Genomic DNA, 22746 nt, shown 5'->3' with positions numbered 1-22746 from the left:
TTCTGTGAACATTAGGACTGGTTCTAATATTTTTCATGCTCCCTACATAGTGCACTTCAAAGATCATGAAAGGGTGTCGTCTACAGCCCAATAATGCTCTACACATTAGACCCGGAGTCATGCAACTTCTTCACCCTTACATTTATGTACAGTAATATTAGATATATTACAGTTATATTTATTATATAGTTGTATTTTCACATGGCTTTACTGCACTTTATAGGAAGGACAAAGCGATTTGGGATTCAGCCTTTCACCAGGACCTCTCTCTCTGCGCCAAAGTAGAAGTTTGAAGATGCCTGAACGGATTTGAGCAAGTCTAGGATATGATGTACATACAGGGTTTACATTTTAGAACTAAAAGAAACAAACGTCATAGATTTCAGGGGAGCTTTTAGCCAATGAGGATAAATCTCAGTCGTCATCAGGCTCTATCCTCTCTCTCTCTCTCTGCACATCTACATTATAATATTGTTATCTTATATATATATATATATATATATATATATATATATATATATATATATATATATATATATATATATATATATATTATTGTTATTACAAAACATGTAAGGCCTATTTCAAAATATGATTTAAAACAAATAAACTCCCTAGAGTAAAAAATGCACAAGATTTAGCAGTCTATTACATTACGTTTTAAAACAGCTTTTTGTGCTGAAGTACGTAGTTTATAACTTGTATTATTATTATTGTTGAAACATTCCCAAATGAATCATATTAAAACAGAGACGAGTTTCTCACATTTAAACCTTTTAGAGCGACAGGGTTTATTTGGACCATAATTTGTATTTTAAATAAACCGCACAATAACTTAAGCACTCATCACATTTTAAAACTGTATATTAACGTCATGTACAGGTTCAGATAAGGAAGAAAAATATCAAAGACCCTCTAAACATTTTCAGAATAAACACATAGGCGACCTTTAAATCCCAAACTCAAATGAGCCATACTCCCTTCACAGTGCACTAGGAAATACCATACTGGTCCATGAACACAAACTCTACAAAATGGGTCAACAAAAACATAGTTTGGATTTAGCTGTGGAATTCTCTGCTGCGCACACCTTGTACTATTTGTGTGTATAAGAAAGAAACTCATTACTCGCTTAGTGCACTTTGTAGTGCGAATAGTGCCGTTTGGGACAGACCCTTATTCCTGCGGCTCGCTGCAGTTTGGTCCTCCTCAGCAGCCGTTACTCGTCATAGCGCGAGCAGCAGGAAACGGCTTCAGCGGTTAGTGCCAACAACAGCGGTTTGTGGAGACATCCTAAAGAAAAGCGCGAGGAACGGGTGAGTTTCTGTCTGTTTAACCGCTGCTTGAGACTTACAGAATTATTGCTATAAATTTCACATGCTGCGAAGATGGAACTGTGTGCGTGAACCGCAGTGGGTTGTATTAGCGCAGGGCGAGGCTAGCATCTGAGACTGGGGTTATTATTATTATGAGTTGGGAGGATAGTTTTCTTTAGTTAGTTTAAATAGGTCACAGTTTGTTGTTATGTGTTGTGTGCCTTATTTACCCAGCATCTCTGTCTCCCTTTAAAGACTTCAGAGTCCAGTGCATTAAACTGACCGCTGTGTTGGTTGTTCTCTTTGACTGGACTCTTCTCTCGGGCTCCACCCAGAAGCATTAACATTAGCGCTGTAGGATAAGTCTCTCTCAGGCTGAAGCGAGTGGCTTCTACAGACGGCAAAATAACGTACACTTGCTAAAACTGCTCCTAAAGGTCCAGTGTTCATTATATATTACAGCCATAGTTTTTTTTAGATAATGTGACTCATAACTGAACAGCTGACAGACAACGATAACCTCAAGCCCTCGGGTAAACTTGTGCAGCTCTTTGTGAAACGGTATAATTATTTTTATGATAATCAGTTTTTTCAAAGACAAAATTGAATACATTTAATTAAATGACAATAGATCCTTGTAAAAAAAAAGACTAAATGTAATACAGAAAAGTGAAGAAAATCTAATTTTCAACAATGATATAAATGATACAAAATCAAATATTGGCCTGCAATCAGATGAGGGGTCGATGAGGGGATCTGCCGTCAGTGTGAATGTCTCCTGCAGGAGCCGGTTTTTCAAAACTTTTAATCTTGATCCAAATTGTCTTGATAATCAAGTCCCCTAATCAGATGGGATTAAGCTGGTCCAGATATCTCAGGATAAGGATTTCTATATCTGGATTTTTTGTGATTTAATACTCCTCAATATTGCCATCTGTTGGACAAATAACTTTTATTTTATTTTATTTTTTAATGAAAAATACAATGATAAAATCAAGCATTTTAAGAGAGCAAATTGTTTCCTTTATTCTCCATCTCCACACTTTAATTATGATTAAAATGGACGATTTACATCCTATCTTCACTTTTATTTTAATTGTCTGCCTTTTTATAGTCACAATTTTGTCTGAAAAACTCTGAGCTACATGCATGTCTGAAATTACTAAAATATCAATGATGACTAGAGAAATAAAGGTTTAACTCAGAATTCTTCGTTCATAATTGTTTCTTACTCTTGCCAACATGTTTTAAAAAGAGTTTTTTTTTAAAGTAGTTAATATGTTTGAGTGTGAGTGCTTTGAAATCACTTTTGCAGAACACAGGTTTATTTCCAATTAAATTCTGTACCAAATGTGTCCTCAACTGTGTTAATCCTGCTTGAATGCACCTCTAAAAGTAGGGTAATGATAATCCAGTTGCGTGGTATCAAAACTGTCCAAAAATTCTTATAAAAGTTTTGAACAACCCAATTATAGCATTCAATCCAGATTAGAGATTAGATTGGATTACAAAATCCAGATTCAACACTTCAGGATAAAAAAAATTCAAGTTTATTCCAACTAGATTGTTTTAATCTTGTCAGATGCCTTTTGATCATTCTCTCTCGCTCTCTCTCGCTCTCTCTCTCTCTCTCTCTCTCTCTCTCCTCTCCCCTCCTTCCTTTTTTAATACAATAGGTTATCTTATAATGTAATAAACTATGGCAGTCTGTATTTGCCTAATCTGAGACTGTGGAACACTGCAGTTCAAAATGAAAATACTCAGCTACAGAATCTGCTGTTGATTTGCATGTGATAGGCCTTCTAGCATATTAACAACACCACATGGACATGTTTACAAGGTTAAAAACTTGATTTTCACTGGAGGGGGTCTTTAACATTTTTTCTTTCTTTAATAAGGCAGCAAAACCACTTACATCTGGTATATTAGTTTAGATATAGATTTTGTATATTCTATTCTATATATCTATTTATCCTAAAATATACCCCACCAGCCAACACTCAGGAAGAATAACAGCAATTTAGATAGGATCTTAAAAATAAACGAATAAATTCTATTTGCTTTATTGCTAATGATAAGCATGGATAAGGTTTGTGAAGTACTGACTTCAGTACTTTAACTCTTCTATATGTTTTTCTTTGGAACTCCAGACTGCTTTGCTTTGTGAGCTGTACACATCATAGGACAATTGATCTATATGCACAAATGATCACACTAAATACACTTATCATGATAATACTAAATAATGATATAGGATGGGTATTAGTGTTACTTCTTTAACATTTTGCAGTATTGCTGCACTATTATTAATCTTTCTTTACAGTGCTCCGATTACATTGAGTTGCAGTGTGATTAGACCAAATGAATAATTTTGCTGTTGTATGAGTTTCTTATAGAAACCGCTTATCCAATTCAGGGTCACGGTTGGTCCGGAGCCTACCCGGAATCACTGGGTGCAAGGCGGGAACACACCCTGGAGGGGTCGCCAGTCTTTCACAGGGCAACACACACACTCACACCTACAGACACTTTTGAGTCGCCAATTCACCTACCAACGTGTGCTGAGCAGGACTCAAATCCAAAACAGTGTGTCTGTGCCACTACCTGATGCGCCACTGTGCCGCCCTATTCATGATTTCTAAATCTTGTAGAAACCCCAAATTTGTACAAAACCCATTTCTAAAAAATATTTGAGACACTAAATTTCAGTAAAAATATAAATTAAACCAGAATGCAATAATATGCAAAACATTTAAATCATATATTTGTTGAAAACATAACAAAGGCAATAGGCGGCACGCTGGCGCAGCAGGTAGTGTCGCAGTCACACAGCTCTAGGGACCTGGAGGTTGTGGGTTCGATTCCTGCTCCGGGTGACTGTCTGTGAGGAGTTGGTGTGTTCTCCCTGTGTCCGCGTGGGTTTCCTCTAGTTTCCTCCCATAGTCCAAAAACACACGTTGGTAGGTGGATTGGCGACTCAAGTGTCTGTGAATGTGTGTGTGTGTATCTGTGTTGCCCTGTGAAGGACTGGCGCCCCCTCCAGGGTGTATTCCCGCCTTGCGCCCAATGATTCCAGGTAGGCTCTGGACCCACCGCGACCCTGAACTGGATAAGCACTTACAGATAATGAATAAATAACAAAGGCAATATGTTTACATTGAGAAATTATTATTTTATTTTGAATTTGATGCCAGCAACATGTTACTAAAAAAGCTTCGACTGGATAAAAAAGACTGGTGCAGGTGTGTAATTCTACAAAAGAAAAGAACATTGTTTATTGGCAGTGACATGGTTGTATTTAAAATGGGCTGAGTCTTTTTAGAAGTAAATATATTAAATAAATACTGCACAAGCAAAATCTCCAACAATTCAAAAGTTATGTTTCTGAATGTAAAGTATGCTTTTGCAGGTACCATTAATGCTGAACAATATATTGTCACTGTCCATTGAAAAACATCTCTAAAATAGCAACTTTACAGGAGAAAGGAAATACCTTCTTAAGTTTCAGTGAAAGTCAAAATAAAAGTTTTATTCCAAGTACATTTTGAGCATTTCTATTGGTCTATTCATCATGACAATGTGGCACAATCTTAAGGGCTGCTGTGTTCAAATGAGGTAGAAAACTTAAAATCCACAAAAATGAAGATATATATTTTTCAGGGAAGGCTTGCTTATTTTAGCAAGACAGTGCCAATCAACATTCTGCATGGATTACTGCATATTGCTGGCATCAAATTTAAAATTATCAAATATTTGCCAGTCCACCTACCGGGACGGCCTAGAAGAGGCATTTTCGCTTACTGACTCTTAATTTTGAAACGCACATAAATAGATACTGTTAGTTCAGCCATATTTCACAGAGAGAACTTAAGGTGGCGCTACTACACCATCTGTTGCTAGTTCAGCCATATTTCACATTCCAATTCATGAAATGAATTTAGAACGATTCAGTGCATTTCCACCTTCACAGACTGGTTCGCAAACCAAAAAAATTTGTTCCCTGCTGAAACCAAAAAACAGTAGGCTCTGATGTTCAAATGTAAACAAAAACACAGACATAATCACATATTAGTACAGATGAGGCCTAAACGTAAAGAGAAGAATATAAACAAATGTGCACTTTACAAAACGCAAAAATATTACACTTGGTGTAGAAAATGTTGGATATTTTTCAAGTGATGGTATTATTGCACAGTGTAATAGGCAGTGTAAATACTGCAGAATAGTGATAAAGTGCTCAAGCGTTGAGATTATTGCACAAGAAGTAGCAGCATTAAAGACAGAAGATGTGCCTCATAGGCCTGTGTGTTTAACAGAGTCGAGCAGTCTAATGGCCTGTGGGAAGATACTCTTGCTGACTCTGGCAATCTTGCACCACATGCTGCGGTAGTGTTTGTCAAAGGACAGAAGTCTGAATAAATGTGTTATATTTCTAAATGGGCTAGCTTCACTTACTATAACTGCTTGCTGTAGTATTGTTATTATTATATAAACAGATGAATGTTTAGCTCATTATTGAAGTACTATGTAATGATTAATGCAAATTTAGTAAAACCAGTTCATGACTTTTTCATTTTCTGAAGCATCATGTCAGACAAGAGTGAGCTGAAGGCTGAGTTAGAAAGAAAGAAGCAGCGCCTTGCACAAATCAGAGAAGAGAAGAAGAGAAAAGAAGAGGAACGTAAGAAGAAAGAGGTAAATATTCTAATTTTCATGTATTTTATTTACACAGCCCAAAAAACATGTTTGCATTGTAGATAAAATTCCCTTTACACAGTCTGTGGAGGTGTAGACATAGCCATATGTAATACACCTAATACTGTAATGCAGTCAGTAACTGCAGGCTAGCTAAATAATTTATTCCAGATATTTGTTTTACTATAGTGATTACAAAAAACACACAACTGTAGTTGTAAACATAAAAAAAATCTAGAACATTCCTAAGTTATCGTGTGAATGTGGACATATTAAAAGTCAAAAAATCTCCAGTGTGCCCCAGCTGTACAGTGTAGTCTTTGTCTCATGTGCTGTCACATGGGTGTGTGAGATAGAGGGGAAGAGGCTGTGTTCTTGTGTGTAATTTTGCTCAGGCAGGGTTTGTTTTTGTTTGTTGCATTAGGAGTAGCTGCAAGAGCCTGAAAGCAGGGGTGCTATGTTGCTTACCAATTTTTTGTAATAATTATTAACATGAAATTTATTTAGTTAATTTATATTGTAAAACAGTGTAAAGCATTTTATTGTTGAGAACCTGTTTATATTGTTATTACTAATGATCTAATATCTTCCTATATTCACTTAACTGGTAGGTGGATTTTGAATGATTTACATCTTTTGTGATGTTTTGAATAAATGTTTTAACCAGAAATTCAGTATTTGAAATCTTTTAAATTAGTAGATCTCATTCATGTTCATTTTAGATATATAAAAGGGAGTAGGTGTATGAAATTAACAAGTGTTTTTACATGCACTTGTGTATCAGATAATGGGAAAACACCAGGTTTACACGAGTAATAATTGGATTTCTACTTTTCAGCAAGCCAATAATCACACAGAAATATGTGACATAAATCTCCTGCCATGGGGTTTGTTAAAAAATGATTTACAATCTTATATAATGCTACCCTTCTTAAAAGGAACACTTAATATGATGGAATTGCCCTAAATTTTTAAGACATGTTATAAAACATAAAAATTGTTTATTTAATCAAAGCAGAGCTTTTATTCTACATATGGGCACATCCATTATTTCAGATGCACAGTGGTGTTTGGGTGGGTCACCTCAAATGTTTGCACAACGCCAAACATGAAAGCAATGAGCATTATTTTAAAGACAGTCATGCTGCTTTGTATTGCTGTTGTATGATTTCCATTTGAAATGTACAGGAAAGACTGATATCAGTCCTCTCAGCTCTCCCAAAGAACAAAACAAAACAAAACAAAACGTGAAGCCGTGTGTGGGCAAAGACAGCTTCCAAAAACCGTGTGGCTCTGCTCTCATCACTTTACACAAGGTGTATTTAATTTATTCAGTAGATCACAACTGCTAAGAGTCAAGTTGGTTTTTAAAGGAACACTAGGTTAGATTTCAGGTTTTTGCTCCTGGGTCTCCACCTACTGTAATTCATATATACAGCAATGTACTGAAATCAATGGGGAGGGAGGGGGTTTCCTACCCTCCTCCATAAGATGCATAGTGCAATTTCTGCAGTGTTGAGCCCAGAGTAGCAACAACAGAGGCTCCCTTCTCTCAATTGCAGGTCAGTGATGTATTACAATTGTTTTGAAGCTGTAATTTTAAGGGATAAATGTTACATAGGAAGGGTGTGGATTTGCACTTTACATGGGTGGGACCCTCCATGTCTGTTTTATTTATTTATTTATTTTCTCTCTTTGCTCTGTGATAAACCGATATACTGCTTGTGTTATTCTATATGCTTTTAAACTCTTCTGAATATCAATTCATGAATTATTTACTATTAAACTAATGACTGACTTTTGACACCCATGTGTTGCACCTGAGTTTTGCACAGTAAACCTCGCATATGACTGGAAAGTTTTGGTGCTGCTAACAACCAAACAGCAGGGAAAGGCACAGCCAATCACACTGGCCATATGTGTTACGGTGAGGTAGGACTCGAGTAGAGAACGCGATCTAACCCTTCCTGCACATCTAGGTTAATGAGATGTTGAGAGATCTGTGCTAATTCTACACCCTAGGTGCAATGCCCACAAAATTTTCCACATAAGATTGAAGTACACCTTATGTCTGGAGTCTACCTTTAGCTGCTTCTGCCTCATTAACGGACACTGAAAGTGAAAGTACAGCCTTTAGCGGTCATGGCGGATGAGTGCAGAGCTATGGATCAACTCTGAACAGTCAGCATTCTGCTGTCAGTAGTACAGCGTTTCTGAGGATCGGACACAGCTGTGCTACTCGAATTTTAAATACAGTATCAACTTTTTGATATGTGCACTGAGTGCTTTAAAGACTCTAGCAGACTTGCTGTGTCTGATGCACTCATACCAACACAACATGCACAAAAACATCACCACCACATACATCAGTGTCTCTGCAGGGCTGAGAATATTTCACAACCAGAATCATACCTGCTCTGTGGTAGTCCTGTGAGGGTCCTCACCACTGAAAAGCAGGGTGAACGGGGGATCAAAGTATTATGAGAAACATGTGCACAACAGTCTGTTATTTAAAAGTTTTTAATAAGTGCTTCTGTATGATCAGTTGAGCTGATAAAATTGACATTAAGCGTTGATACAAAATAGTTGTTCCTAATCCAGTGATCTTTCAGTGTACAGGCACTGATTGAGAAATCCGATAACTGAGCCAAAATCCAGTTTCAATTTCTTGAACAAGTCTAAAAAAGCAGTGTGCTTGAGTAATCATATAACTGTAGAAATCTGATTATGTTTGCGTTATTAAATGCATGTAAATGCACTCAATGACAACTGTGAAAGTCATACTTTTGTAGGGGTTAACATGATGTCCTACAAGGATATATAACTCAAAATACCATATCCACATGTTTTGTAAGTACTTTGAGTGCTAATAGCACCCCCTTGTGTTTTGTCTACTGACCACTGCTTTATAGTGCTCTTTATATTGAATGACTGTAATCAAATTAATTATTAATATTATGTTATAATCCAATAATTGTGACTGTCTTAGCTTTTTCATATAATCTGGAAAATAAAACTCATGAGTTGTGAATGTTTGTATCCATCTTTTAGGCAGAGCACCTGAAAGAACCTGCAACACTGCAGGATGACTCTGACCTGGAGAAGAAGAGGAGGGAGGCTGAAGCACTGCTGCAGAGCATGGGAATCACACCTGATGTCTCCGTGGGTAAGACTACATCTCATAAAATTTCTTTTTATTTTTAAACCTATGACCAAAATTTGGTCCAAACGTTGGACCAACCTTATGTGGGTAAGTCACCTGAATGCTGGATTCCACATAACAATCTGTATACTTAAACTATCTGTGCTTAAATGGGTAGAGTTTTGGCTAATAACTTTACCTTTACAAGTTTTCTCTCATGATTGCTGCCCTTGTAGGATGGTTCTGCATACGAAGATCATAATTAAGGTTAAAAAACGTCAGGGAGCTGTAAAAAAGCGCATGTTATAAATTATCAATGCAGTTCACAAAACAAACACATGGGGGCAGAAGCGCTCTAGGCTGAGCTTTATTGTGTGGCGTTTGTTTTATTTTTTCTGTGAAAGTAGGTGGTACTCTCACTATAGTAGCATTCAGTAAAATGCATTCATTTGTTCCAGTTCAGAAACCTTAATACAGGATACATTTCTACAGTTACATGTTGTAATTGATGCATATGAGTAATAATTATCTGGAATGATAATTGCATTGACTTCACAAACATTGAAACAGATATGCTCACAGATCTTTTTTACATTAAGTTCTGCATGTTTAAACAAATTTTCATGTTTCATGTGTATCTAAGTCAGACACTGAATATTTAAATTAGTGATAAACAATATTAAAATTGTTTTAATTGTTTTACAAACGTGGAACATTATATTGTGTGAAAGGTATTTGGCACAGCTTTGAGTGTCATTCTTTAATTTTGGGCATGGTTTTCTGCATTCTCTTCAGTTCCAGCACCCATGTCACCTACTGCTAAGTCTTTGGGGTCCCCAAGTGAGGCAGGTAGCCAGGACTCAGGCGATGGTGCCACAGGACCCAGGTATTCTATCTATCTCTCAATCTCTCACATTCGGCTTCTCTCTGCAGTCTGGTCTGTAATTGTTTGTGCTGAAGAGGTTTGTGATTGTGGGATTGCATGAGCGACAGACAGACTGTCTGTGCACCAAAGGCTAAATGTTTATGTTGTTTAAAAGCTTTATTTGTGGTTGTATGCACAGGTTGAAACAAGTACCTAGTTTCTCTTCTGAGATCCATGCTATTAGCTGCTTTACCTCAAAAATAACTTATGCGTCGTAGGAAAACCCCTGGTGTGAATAGTAATTATTTCTTTCTGTCAGGTAAACTACATAGTTTTGACAGCATGACATCAATCATCATAATCAACTTTAGTCTATGTTTGGATTAACATTGGATGTGATTTTAGTGTAACCATTGTTTACTTTCAAGAGATATATTATTTTGGTCCAAAATTTAAAAGAAAATAAATTGTTCTATATATAAATCAGATAATATAGATATGTGCATTGTAATGACAAAATGTTTCCTCTGTAAAAACAAGTGACAGGGCAATAAAGTTTGGTTTTGAAGGATCAGAAACTAAATGCCAGCTTTGGTTAGTGGAACTAGGTGAACTCGAAATCTGATTGGTTCTGAGCTGCCTGGGGGACTGTTTAACCCCTGATTGGAGTTTTGGCTCCAGTGGTAACTCTAACCCCTTACAAACACACACACACACACACAACCCAAGGGGGTTGTATCCAGCCTGAGGCCCTCCGTGTGTACTCATTTCCCTCTGCTGCACCACCGCTTCCTACACACATGGAGGTCATTTTTCTAACTACATATATACGCTCACACATCCACAAGGGCTCATGCACACCCTCCCAGGGCGTACTCTGGCGCACACAGTCACACCGAGAGCTCCTGCTCACATCTTAGTCATGGAGGAATCTTGGTGACGCTGCTAGCCTCTAGACACGTTGTCTCCCATGTTGGCTCTGAGGGAGGAGGCATAATGGGCATTCTCCTGTCTATCATGATTCACACAGAGATTTGTTCTGTACCTGAGATAATCTGCTTTTAGCGGTACCACACTTTACGATGAATGCCCAGCTCTTAATGGCTGTGACCAAGATCTTATGACATTTGATTCTTTTTGTTGCAGGTAATATTATACATTGTTGTAGCCTCCTGCTAAATGGATGTAAAGACTTATCTCTGCTTTCTAACTAACGTTAGAGAGTTCCTTTGTAAGATCAGTTTGCAACATTCTTCTAATCATGCAAATAATTTCTAATAACCACTTTTCATATTCTCTCTCTCTCTCTCTTACTCTAACGTTGGCTTGTTGCTGTGACACTAACAGGACTCTGCACTGGGACTCTGATCCTTCTACACTACTGCTTCACTCTGAGCTGGGGTACTGCATCCTCTGCCTTTTCTTGTGCTTTCTCTATTCCTTTCTCATTTCATTACCCAGTACCTGAATTATAAGCGTTAACTCATTTACTATATTTTATGAATACATTTAGAAATAGGACCAATACCAAGTGTTGATGCCAATTGCTAATAGTAGATTGGATACAAGAAGGTTGACAATAACAAATCTGATCTGGATTCTAACAGAACTGGCCTTAAGTTCTGCAGTTACTTGCTTATGCAAAAGTAAAGTAACGTAAAGCAAGTAAGTAAACGTAAAGTAAATATTAGTATATGAAAATCAAATAAACAGCTAATTGTTCTACTTTAGTTACATTTTCTTTAAAGAGTTTAAAGATTTTTGTATTTATATATTATGTAGTTTTTGAGTAATCATTATTAGCAGTGTACTTTTAGTTGACTGTCTCAACTGAAATGTTCCAGGTAAATTTATCACTTTACCGAAGAGTACATTTTTAACGATAAAATATTCAATCAGTACTGGCTGTTACTGAAGGCTGCATTATTTGTATTCATCTCACTCATGATACTTATCATTATGGATGGCTGACGACAGGTGTATTTTCAGACTTATTATCATTATTATTTTTTTATTAATTAATGATGAATAAAACCATTGATTTAACAGACTTGACTAATTGTGCTTTTCAATCTTATATTGGGTTTAATTCATGTTTCCCAAAATAAACCTTGATGCCATAATCCTTTTTAGTAAAATGTGTGTGAATGGGAATGTCTTTGCCACTGTGCCTCTTAGATTTTACATTGCTGGCTATTTCCTGATATATGTATTTGTGTCTGTGTGTTTCTTCCACAACAGGAGAGGCCCAGTGAAGCTGGGCATGGCGAAGGTGACCCAGGTGGACTTCCCTCCCAAAGAGGTGGTGTCTTACACCAAGGAGACTCAGACGCCCACCATGAGTGAGCAGAAAGAGGGTGAGTGCAGGCCATGCAAATGCTTTCAGCTCTCTGCCCTTGCAACTCACAATACTGCTGCATTTTGGTTTTAAGATTATCACATTTAGTCCTTTTTATAGTTGGCCCATAGTTGCTGCTGCAGATGACTTTTCCAGACATTCCTCATATTCCTTTGTACATCATTTTTGACTCCACATGAATTTTTGATTTTGCCTTTGTGTTAGGGAAATAGTTTAGCTAAATATTTAACATCTTAGTACACAGCATGCGTTTTTGAAGGTTGATAAATTGGAACAGACACAGTAGGTCAACACTGAAAAATGAAAAAAAAAACAAAAAGCAGTTGACCGGTATTATTTAAAGGTCTCATTCTATGTGTTTATTGATTTTTGAATTTTCTTTTGAAAATCAGTTGAAATGTATCAACGGGAATGGTCGTGTTCATATTTACATGTTTATGTTTTACTGTGTTTTATTGTTTTTACTACAAGTTCTTTTACAGGTATATGTAAATGGATGTTATGATTGGCAGCCATGGTTTTGCCTCATTTCCATGCTGACACACACTATTTATAATTCTCTATGAAAGGGAGGGTCTACACTGCTGTAAGCTGAATAGGTTGAGGTGTGTAAATGCATATTTGTGACCTAACAAAATAGTGAATTCAGAATGGACTGTTTGGCAATCTCTATAAACTGGGGAAAATGAAAATTTCAACTAAATATGAGGTTTGTATCAACAACCATTGACTATTTTAAACCTTAGGTTATGTCTTATGTCTACATCTTGTTAGAAATTTTCTTAAAATACATATTCTGACATGTTTTGTATACTGGTCACTGTTTACCAAGTGATGATGTATTCTCACTGTCCAGTTAAAAACATAGATCTCCAAAAATTGTACAGGGGAATAAAAAAAACCTTAATTTTCAATTTAAGTCAATGTAAAATTATTTGAGCTTTTACATTGGTCCATTCATCATGAAATATGAAGGACAGCCGCTGTGTTCAAATGATTTAGTAAGCTAAAACAAATCCACAAAAATGGAGATACATGTTTTTAATTGGACAGCAATGATATGCCGATAACAGGGCATGTCAGATGTAACTGTGTGTGTGAGTGAACTTGCTTTGAAAATGTTCTGAGTGAAGTGAGAATACAGATGAAAGGTAGGGGAAAATTGCAGGGCCTCAAGAAACATAAGAAGGAGAGAAAAGACATACACATAGACTCATACACATAGACACAAATTTTTACAGCTGGTGTACCCCTATTTTGGGGCCCATTTGCATTTAGGAGAAGAAGGGGAAAAGGCATGATGTGAAAGATATATATAGAGAGAGAGTGAGGGACTGGGAGTAAGGGAACAGGAAATTGTAAGAAGATTGAAGGATGATATTAAGATGTGTGCCATGCCCTGCTAATGCATGTGAAGCATGTCAAAATGTATGTAATTGCTGCTTCTGGCTTTTATGTAGAACACTGTGCATGTCTTCAAAAAGCTTCATTTACTGTTTGGCTTCTGTGTGATCTCTAGGTCCTCATGTCAAGCACATGTCAGAAGGTGGGGGTCTGGGGACAGTAATTGCTCTGGGGGGGTGTGTTCAAAGTTCCTCAGATAGCTTTCTTATTCGTTACCAAGACTTTTTTATGGCCTCCATTCCGGCTACATTGACTTTGGAAATGATATATAAATCCTACGGTTAATCAACAGAATATGGTCGTGCCAGTAAAGCTTATTGAATTTAGTTGAACTGAATTAATACCAGTGGCTAATTAAACATATGTTATATCTATGTAATATATTTGCTGTCACTTAATTACTGATGCGAAATCTGGCATACAGAATCAGGTAATGATTGATTTTATCTGAACATTAAAAGATGAAAAGAACCCTGTTAACATTACAGACTTGTCTCTCTGCCTCTCTCTCTCTCTCTCTTTGCTCCTCTCTCTCTGTCTCTCCTCCCCTGTCCTGTTAAAGTGTAAGACCTCTCTCCATGGCATCATAAGTGTGTTTAACCGGGCTGATATCTGCAGACAACACCACACCAACATCCCCCTCCACCTCTCCTTCCACCAGCCCTGCCGCCACTATGTAATCATTTCATCAACTCTTTCGCTTTCGCCTGTCTTCTTCTCCTTCACCATGCAGGCACATAACAAAACACACTGGGTGACATTGGGAGGCTTTCACGCCTCTCGTCCCTGCCACTCAGTCAGTCTCTCTCTCTCTCTCTCTCTCTCTCTCTGATTGAGTGATTTGTCGTGGAGGCAGTGAGGGGTCCGCTCTCTGAAGGTCAGCGGGTGGTACGGTACAGAAGAGTGCATGGAGATTCACTGTGCTGTACACAGAGACTTGGCTGCTTGCAGCTTGGGTTGACACACACGCTGATTTGGAGTCCTTGATTTGTACCATTCAAATTCAGTGTCCTTTCTTCAGCCTTTCGGCTGCATTGTACTTGTCATCTTGAAAAAATCTAAAGGCAAAATTGTTAGATGTGATTTAAGGGATGCTGGCCATGTTGTGAAGGTCCACATATTGAATTCAAAGATCTCATTTCCTTTGTGTATGGAATAGATTTTTCATAAGGAAATGAATTTTTTTTTATCTCATTATTGACTTATATACATCTTTCATGCTTGTCTCTGAGATCTTTAAAAGAGCTGTAAAGCAACCAGTATTTCAGTGAATGTAGTGGCAAACTGGCGTCGTCTGGGCACCATGTAACAGTACTGTCTAATTACTGAACTGGCATCCCCAGGCTCTGTTGCAGGTAAAAAACCAATAATGTCTTGCCAAAGATTTCAGAACCATCTGAGACTGAAATGGTTTCTCTGTGAATATGAACTTTAATTAAAGGTGATTGTTTTAATCATCCTCTCTGGGGTGGAGGAGTACTTCTTTATTTTAATCACCGGGGCATGTGAGAGGCCTCTCATATGGAGAGCCTCTCTCTAAACTCAGGCGCCCTTAACCCAGCACTCAATTGCCACAACCACAAAACCGCCTGCCTTTCGAAATTTAACCTATTGTCTGAGCCTGAATTTATCATTTACATGAATTTTATCCCTCTTAAAGACATGTATTTAATCAATCATGAAAAATGAATAATGTGTTGCATGCACCCCTCAGGGAGTAATATGTAAGCACATAAAAAATCTTGACTAAAGTTGCTAACCACTTTGTCACTATGTAAAATTAACTTAAAACACATTTTAATTAACAGTTGGGGTTCAATATAACTCATATTATACATTCTTACCAGTTTCTAGGATGACAGGAGACATAAAATAGTGAAGTGTGATTTCACTGTGGGTCCCGAGCCTACCCAGAATCACTGGCCGCAAGGCAGGAGCACACCCTGGAGGGGGTGAGGATTGTCCCTAGATAGGAACTTTTTGGAACACTGGAACCAATAGTAGCAATGGATGAAAAATTATTTCTTATGTTAACTATCAGTTAATCCTATCAGTTAAATAAGATTAAAACCAGTCTAGGCCAACCATGTCCTCAAGGCGTTTAATAAGAACAACGTCATCAAATGATCAAAAGGTCAGATAACATTAGTACAGCTAAACGTGCTGAATCAATGGTCAGCAGCAAGTCATTAATTAAGCAAGGCTGATTCAGAGATATGTAGAGTTTTAGAATCATACTGAAATATTTTTTAAAAATATTTGGGTTAAGCATGCTGGCAACTGCAAAACAATTATTTTTTTTCTAGTATATTTGAAAAAAATTACTATTTTGTAATAGGCTGGAAGTTACTTTTCTAGTGCCTATGGGTGATTTCTTTGATCTTCAGTTTTAAGTAAATTGAACTTTTTTATTTTCAAATATATAATACCATAACTCCTTTGAATTTCAAGACCAGGAGAATTAATTGTTTCAAACAACTAGGCCTATGTTATGAGTATGTATCTGATCTTGCATTCTTTGTTTTGTTCTATAAATTGCCAAAAAATGTTGAAAAACATTTTTAATTCCTCTTATTGGATTCACAAGGGTAAATAAAATCATTTGAGAATATTTTATTTACTGATTATATGAAGCTCTGTTTTCTCTGCTTAAAGTGGTCCAGAAGTGTTTCCAGCCTACTTCTTTGTGTCCTTTTTCAATAGTAAAACCCATCCACACAAGCCCTGCACAATTAATCATCACACTATAAACGGAATGCTGAAATCCAATTCAGGAGCTCAGTGCTGAGAGTTGAGGTTTGTTTGCTTAGTCCCCTTAGTCGAAATGTGGAAGTCAGGATTTTTAGTGTCCTCCCTCTCTCTCTGTTGCACACAGACCCCATGCACCTGCACTGGAGATCAAAGGGCATTAGTCTTGTTCTCGAACAACCTCTGGACCCATGGTGCGTTTGCATTAATATATTGTCCTTCCACAAAAGCTGGTGATTACTCGCTGTGTCCCCCAGCTCCCCCTTCCACTCGCCCCCAAAGCTTTTATTCCTTAAATGATACAAAAGCAATAATTGGCCTGCTTTGAGATGAGGTGTCGATGGGGAAGGGGATCTGCCATCAGGGTGAATTCCACCCCCCCTTTGTTTGTCTCTCTCTCTGTCTGTCTCTCTGTCTCTGTCTCTCTCTCTCTCTCTGTCTCTCTCTCTTTCTATGTTCCACCGCTCCCCCTCTTACCCCTGTGGGGTCACCAGGATCACTAGCTTTTCTCCAAATGGCCATTTTGGCTGGCAGGTGCATTATACCCTTTATTTTCAGATTGTCTTTCCACTGCTAATGCCTGGCAGGTTGATTGCTTGGTCCTGGCTGGCAGAGAAAGGGCTACGGCATGCGCTCAGGCCCCGGACTGAAAGACACTGATTACTGTTTTCCTCTGAGCCTGATTGAGGCCCTTGAAAGGAAAGATTTTAACCTTCTCTCCTCTATCCTTCCCTAAGGGCCTAACGCATTGAGATGGCCTGTGTCATCAGCGCAACTCTGTAAACTCATCAGAACAATCCCTCATCTTCCTCCCATCCTTTTTTCCCTCTGTCCCTACCCTTCCCTTTTCCTCCCCCCAGAATCCTGTCTCAGAACAGAATGAGGACATTTATAATGGAAGATCTGACAGATGACATTATCATTTTGATTTTCTCCAGGGAGGACAGTTTAACCCTGTGTGAAGCATTTAAAATTTGGCTAATTTTTCTGTATAATTTACTTTCACTTTGTGCATTGATGTACAATTGATATGTTAACAATTTTTTCTTGAGCTTACAATAAGATGTAGATTTGTTTCATATTATTAGGATGTGTACATGCGTCGGAGAAATGCTGGACGTTTTGTTTGAACAGTGTGTGGCTTGCCAGCTGGTCAGGGCCACAAGCTGTATTTTGTTGTACATCTTCACAGTTTGAATAGCAGTCGTCGGACCCCCTGCTGTGTGGGTAATTGCACAGCGTTGTGGTTCCGGCAAGTGTGTTGAGAAGAAGCAGTCAGGCAGAAAGCCTCAGTGCCATCTCTATGCCACCTCTCTCACACACACAATCCCACTAGAGCCATCTGCCTCACACCCAACCCGTCAGCTGGTCCGGCCAATGGGATAGGTTTAGGGCACCTGCTGCCCGCCCTCCTGCCCTGTGTGTGTGTGCACACGCGCGCATGTATGCTTGTCAGTGCATATATACATGTATTAGAAAGGAGAGAGTATATAGCAGTGCTAACAAGTGTACTCCCTGTTGAATAGTTGTCTCATTAATTGGCAGGCCGTGGGGGGCGAGGACCCTGGCTGTGTCCTAACTTGCCTTAGTTTCTAATGCTAAGAAAAGCGGCATTCGAAAGAGTGAAATGGTGATGGCAGGCTGCCTAGCTATGAAACCAGCTAAATAGGACTATAATTCCTATCACATATGTTGAATAACAACATGAATACATTGAAGTAATTTTTTTTTCTATTTTTATAAATAAATGTATGTGAATGTATTTTTGTTTGTTTTAAAAAAAATTTTTTTGTCTTGATTCTATATTTGTAAATATAAACAAATTTAGAATTCAGTGCTTGCAGATCATTAAAAATTTGATGAGATGGGAAAGGTCAGGCATACACACGTGGGTGTAAAACATGGTGTAACTGATGCACAAGAAGAAATTCATACGACAAATTAAACACTGGGCCTAAGTTAATAGATAGAAACTTTACTGATCCCAGAGTGATCGTTCTTGTTCAAGAAAAAAAAAACTTTGGGAAATATGTTTGTACAATGTTATATCCGAAAGAATGTGTATTTGATTTTGTGGCTTTTTCTTATAATGACATGATGTGCTCTACAGAGGAAGAGGAAGAAGAGGAGCTAGCTCCTGCAGAGCAAGTAATAGAGAAGGAGAAAGAGACTCAGGTTCAGAAGCCAGATGAAGAAGGTAATCCTAAATGTACATGTTTTGTTTGTTTGAATCACTTTTGTACATCTTTTTAAATTAAATTATCTCATTTGATTTGGTCTTTCTCCTCTCTAGCACCTCCTCATGAGTTAACTGAGGAAGAGAAGCTGCAGATCTTGCACTCTGAGGAGTTCATGGACTTTTTTGACCACAGTACACGCATCATTGAAAGAGCACTCTCTGAACATGTGGATGTTTTCTTTGACTACAGTGGCCGAGACTTGGAGGAAAAGGAAGGGTAAGTAATTCAGGTTTGGTTTATGTATTTTTCTTTTTAAAATATTTTATTATTTATTCTTAGGGTTGGTTTTTTTTAATAGAACTGACAAAATAGGCTTATTTCTGTGAAAGAAACAATGTAGTATCTTGCACTAAATGACAGGCAATTATAGCAGTCCATTATTTACTACTAGAAATGACTAACCCAGGTTTACATGCATGTTTTATTGTCATGAAGTGAGATGCAGGCTGGAGCAAAGCTGTCTCTGAATAGGCAGTTCACAGATGAGCGCTGGTCTAAGCACAGAGTTGTGACCTGCTTGGATTGGTCTCCCCAGGTAAATGACAATTACATTTTTGTTTATGACATGTAGCAGATGCCCTTAAATAGAGCAACTTACAAAAGGTCTTTGTCGTCTATTCTGATTGAAATATCTTTGGACTGAAGTACTGACCAGGTAAAGGCAGATACCAAGAAAGAGCAAAAATAAAATGGGACATAGAATAAGTTCAGTGTAAAACCTGAATCAGTGCTGATACATAGAACAAGGAAATATAAATAGGATTATAGCATAGGTGCAATAAAAGACATTTCAGTTGTATTACAAATTTTAAATTAATTGTAAAATAAATTTTTAAAAATATGGAAAAATAAATAAATGCAGAATGCAATGATGTGCCCAGTATTTAAAGCATATGTTTAATAGAAAATTATTCAAGGACAAGAATTCAGACTAAGCCTATGCCCATTTTGAATTTGATGTCAGTAATGCAATTCAAAAACAGGTGGGACAAGGACCACAAATCACTATAAACAAGTAAATGCTACAAAAGAACAAAAAAAAAACACAAGTCTTTAACATGATCAGGCTTCAAAAGAGCATCTCAGAGAAGCTAAATCTTTCCAAAATAAAGATGTGCAAATGAAATAATTCCAGAATCATGTTTCTTAGTATAAAATAGCAAAGAATCTGGGTTTTTCTTCATCTACACTACACAATATCATTGAACATTTCAGAGAATCTGGAAAAACCTTTTTATCCAAAGGACAAGGCCCAAAACCAATACCAGCTGGCTGTTATCTTTGAGGCCTCTGATGACACTGCATTAAAAACAGACACGATTCTGTGGAAATCACTGCTTTAGCCTCAGAAACACTTTGGAAAACCATTGTTTGGGAACACTGTTGCTGCATCCACAAATGCAAGTTAAAACACTATCATGCAAATAAAACTGCATATAAACAAGATCCTGAATGTCTGCCACCTCTGGGCCCAAACTCATTTAAAATGGACTGAGGTGAAGTGGAAAAGTGTGGTCCAGCAAGTCAAAATTTGAAATTCTGGATGCTGCATCCTTCTAAAGGGGAAAGGCACAATCCAACTTGTTATAAATGCACAGTTCCAAATTAAGCATTTGTGATAGTATGGGTGTAGTACTGCACATGGCCAGGGGCGACTTGCACATCTGTGAAGACATCATAAATGCTGAATTATACGTGCAGGTTTTGGAGAAACATGCAGCCATCCAGACTTTGGGAAGGCCTTGAATACTTTAGCATGACAATGCCAATCCACGTTCTCTGTATTTACAGGATAATGCTGCTGTAATTCATGCAGAAGTGCTAAACCAATTCAGATCCACTGAAAACATTTAGAGCATTAAGAACTGAAAAAGATCCAAGATTAATATTTCACCTTTAAAACTACAGCGACTGGTCTCCTCAGTTCCCAGACACATACAGATAGTAGTTAAAAGAAGAGGTGATGCTAAACAGTGGTAAACATACCCCTGTTTACTGATTTTTATGTGACATCTTGCTAGCATCACGTTCAAAATGGGCATATATTAAAAAAAAAAAGAATTTCTCTGTTTCAACATTTACAGTAATATCTTTGTACTGTTTTCAGTTAAATATGGGGTTTAAATTATTTGCACATCATAGCATTCTTTTTTTTTCATGTTTTTCCCATTGTCCCAACTTTTCAGAAAACGTGGTTTTATAGATTAGTGTTTATGTAAGCCTAAATGCTTCATAAAGCACAGCCAGTGTCTTATTCCACTCAGGTGGCAAAACAGATGGGACTTGATATTTGTGTTTATTACACTTGAGGAATAGTGGTTTAAGGCAAGCTGTACTTTAAATCTTAGTGCATAACCTGACCAAGTTTCAATACATTTTGTCTGGAAGCTAGTTAATTTTTGTCTTTAGACTAAGATTGGATTTTTGAATCTAATGCATGCACACACCTACAGGAATCCAGTGCAGTGTGCGCAGTATTGGAACTGACCACCAGAGAAAAACAGTACTTTAAGAAGACAGTAGTATGAGACCATTTTTATTTTCAACTCTGGATGGAAAATTGTATTGCAATGGGTCCCGGCGCACCATTTTTAAATATACATTGCAGAAAAAATGAGGCTACATTTATGTGTGTTTTTTATTTGAGCCCTTCAGCATTATTTACTATTGACACTTAACATTTGTATCCCATTCTAATTCTGCACCTTTAATACACAACACACTTTTCCCTGCTCAAAGAGTCATTACCAGTTACCTCACTATGTGTTATTATATGAGACACTGGCATAAATATTAAATCTGTTTTTTGGCATTGAAGTCTCCACTGACACATTATAGATTTTGATGCCATGAAATACATTGCCCTGAGTATAAATGTTAGTTGCTGTTAAATTAATATATTTTTTTATCCTGCAAAAAAAAAAAATCTGCTTTTTTGGTCCTGTCATAAGAGTTTTGGGTGTAATATAGCCTCCTAACGTATTTTAGGTTTATTATATTGCTTTCCAACCCACAGATTTGAACTTGAAAATAAATGTCACATTTCTTTGCTTATTATGTAATGAAAATTACTTTTTGCTCCGTCAGAAACAGAAGCCTGCTCTGAAGCTTGGAGGCATTGCATCTAGTTATGCATAATCGGCTCAATGTGTTCTGCTGCTTTCTCAATTTCGCTTCCCTCAGCAGATGTATACAATCTAAACAGACATTTATTATTGTTTTAGCAGCAGTGGTTCCTCCAGAGGCTGAAATCTGTGCTTTGGCAAATCATGGCTGAGGTGGAATGATTAAGTTTCTCCATATGCTGCTCTACATTGTGATATATAAGGCTTAAATGACTTCTGGCATTGGTTGAGCATCAAAAGCTAATTTGTCACACAGATTTTTCCAGACCTTTGTGTCTGTTTCTCTGCAATTGTGTTTTCTTCATAAACTCATGTCTTTGAATTAGGACAGCCAGAGGTGAGCACATTTTACTCCTAGTTGTATTTCTAAAATGAACATTTCTGGTCTGATTTATATTAAACTCTTACATACTGGGTGTCTGAAGACCCCCCACCCCTTTAACCAAATTTCAGGGCACTGATGTAAAAGTGAATTACTCTCTGCAACTGTAGGGGAAGGTGCAAAAATACCAAATTTTGTGTAGTGTTCATTTATAGGGAAAATATTGTTCTTAAATTTGGAAAAGGCACAAAAACAATAAAAATACTTGATTAGTGCATTTCAATTAAAACCTAATCAATATAGCTTGTGAATTCCTCCTTGTACATAGTTTTAGTCAACAGGGGCATGTATTCCACATTTATTCGCTTTCAGAGAACAGCTTTGTAAATAGGAATCCTTCAACAAGTTGTAAAAAGTAAAACATGTCTGAGCAGTAGCCAGGGGCAGTGTTCCACAGCAGTTCTGCAGCTCCGCCATGCTTTTCTCTCACCTCATTTAGTAGTCTGCTGACTTACACTGCCTCACGCTAC

At 37.4% G+C, this 22746-nt stretch overlaps 1 protein-coding gene across 4 annotated transcripts in view; it reads left to right on the top strand.

Moving 5' to 3' along the window:
- Positions 1 to 1164: 1164 nt before the first annotated feature.
- dync1i2a (dynein, cytoplasmic 1, intermediate chain 2a) overlaps positions 1165 to 22746 on the top strand; it is a 32600-nt gene continuing 11018 nt past the window's right edge. For 2 of the 4 annotated variants that reach the window (XM_066641351.1, XM_066641350.1), the window contains exons 1-9: positions 1165 to 1316; positions 5900 to 6011; positions 9063 to 9177; positions 9949 to 10039; positions 11366 to 11419; positions 12260 to 12375; positions 18640 to 18726; positions 18823 to 18985; positions 19205 to 19304. In XM_066641351.1, coding sequence (XP_066497448.1) covers positions 5904 to 6011; positions 9063 to 9177; positions 9949 to 10039; positions 11366 to 11419; positions 12260 to 12375; positions 18640 to 18726; positions 18823 to 18985; positions 19205 to 19304 — 834 coding nt within the window. In that variant the 5' untranslated portion in view covers positions 1165 to 1316; positions 5900 to 5903. The remainder of the gene's footprint in view (positions 1317 to 5899; positions 6012 to 9062; positions 9178 to 9948; positions 10040 to 11365; positions 11420 to 12259; positions 12376 to 18639; positions 18727 to 18822; positions 18986 to 19204; positions 19305 to 22746) is intronic. The other 2 variants (XM_066641353.1, XM_066641352.1) reach the window with 1 other exon arrangement.

The sequence above is a fragment of the Hoplias malabaricus genome, chromosome 12, assembly GCF_029633855.1.
Source record: "Hoplias malabaricus isolate fHopMal1 chromosome 12, fHopMal1.hap1, whole genome shotgun sequence".
NCBI classification, from domain to species: Eukaryota; Metazoa; Chordata; class Actinopteri; order Characiformes; family Erythrinidae; genus Hoplias; species Hoplias malabaricus.
This window is presented reverse-complemented; position numbering and strand designations above follow the sequence as displayed.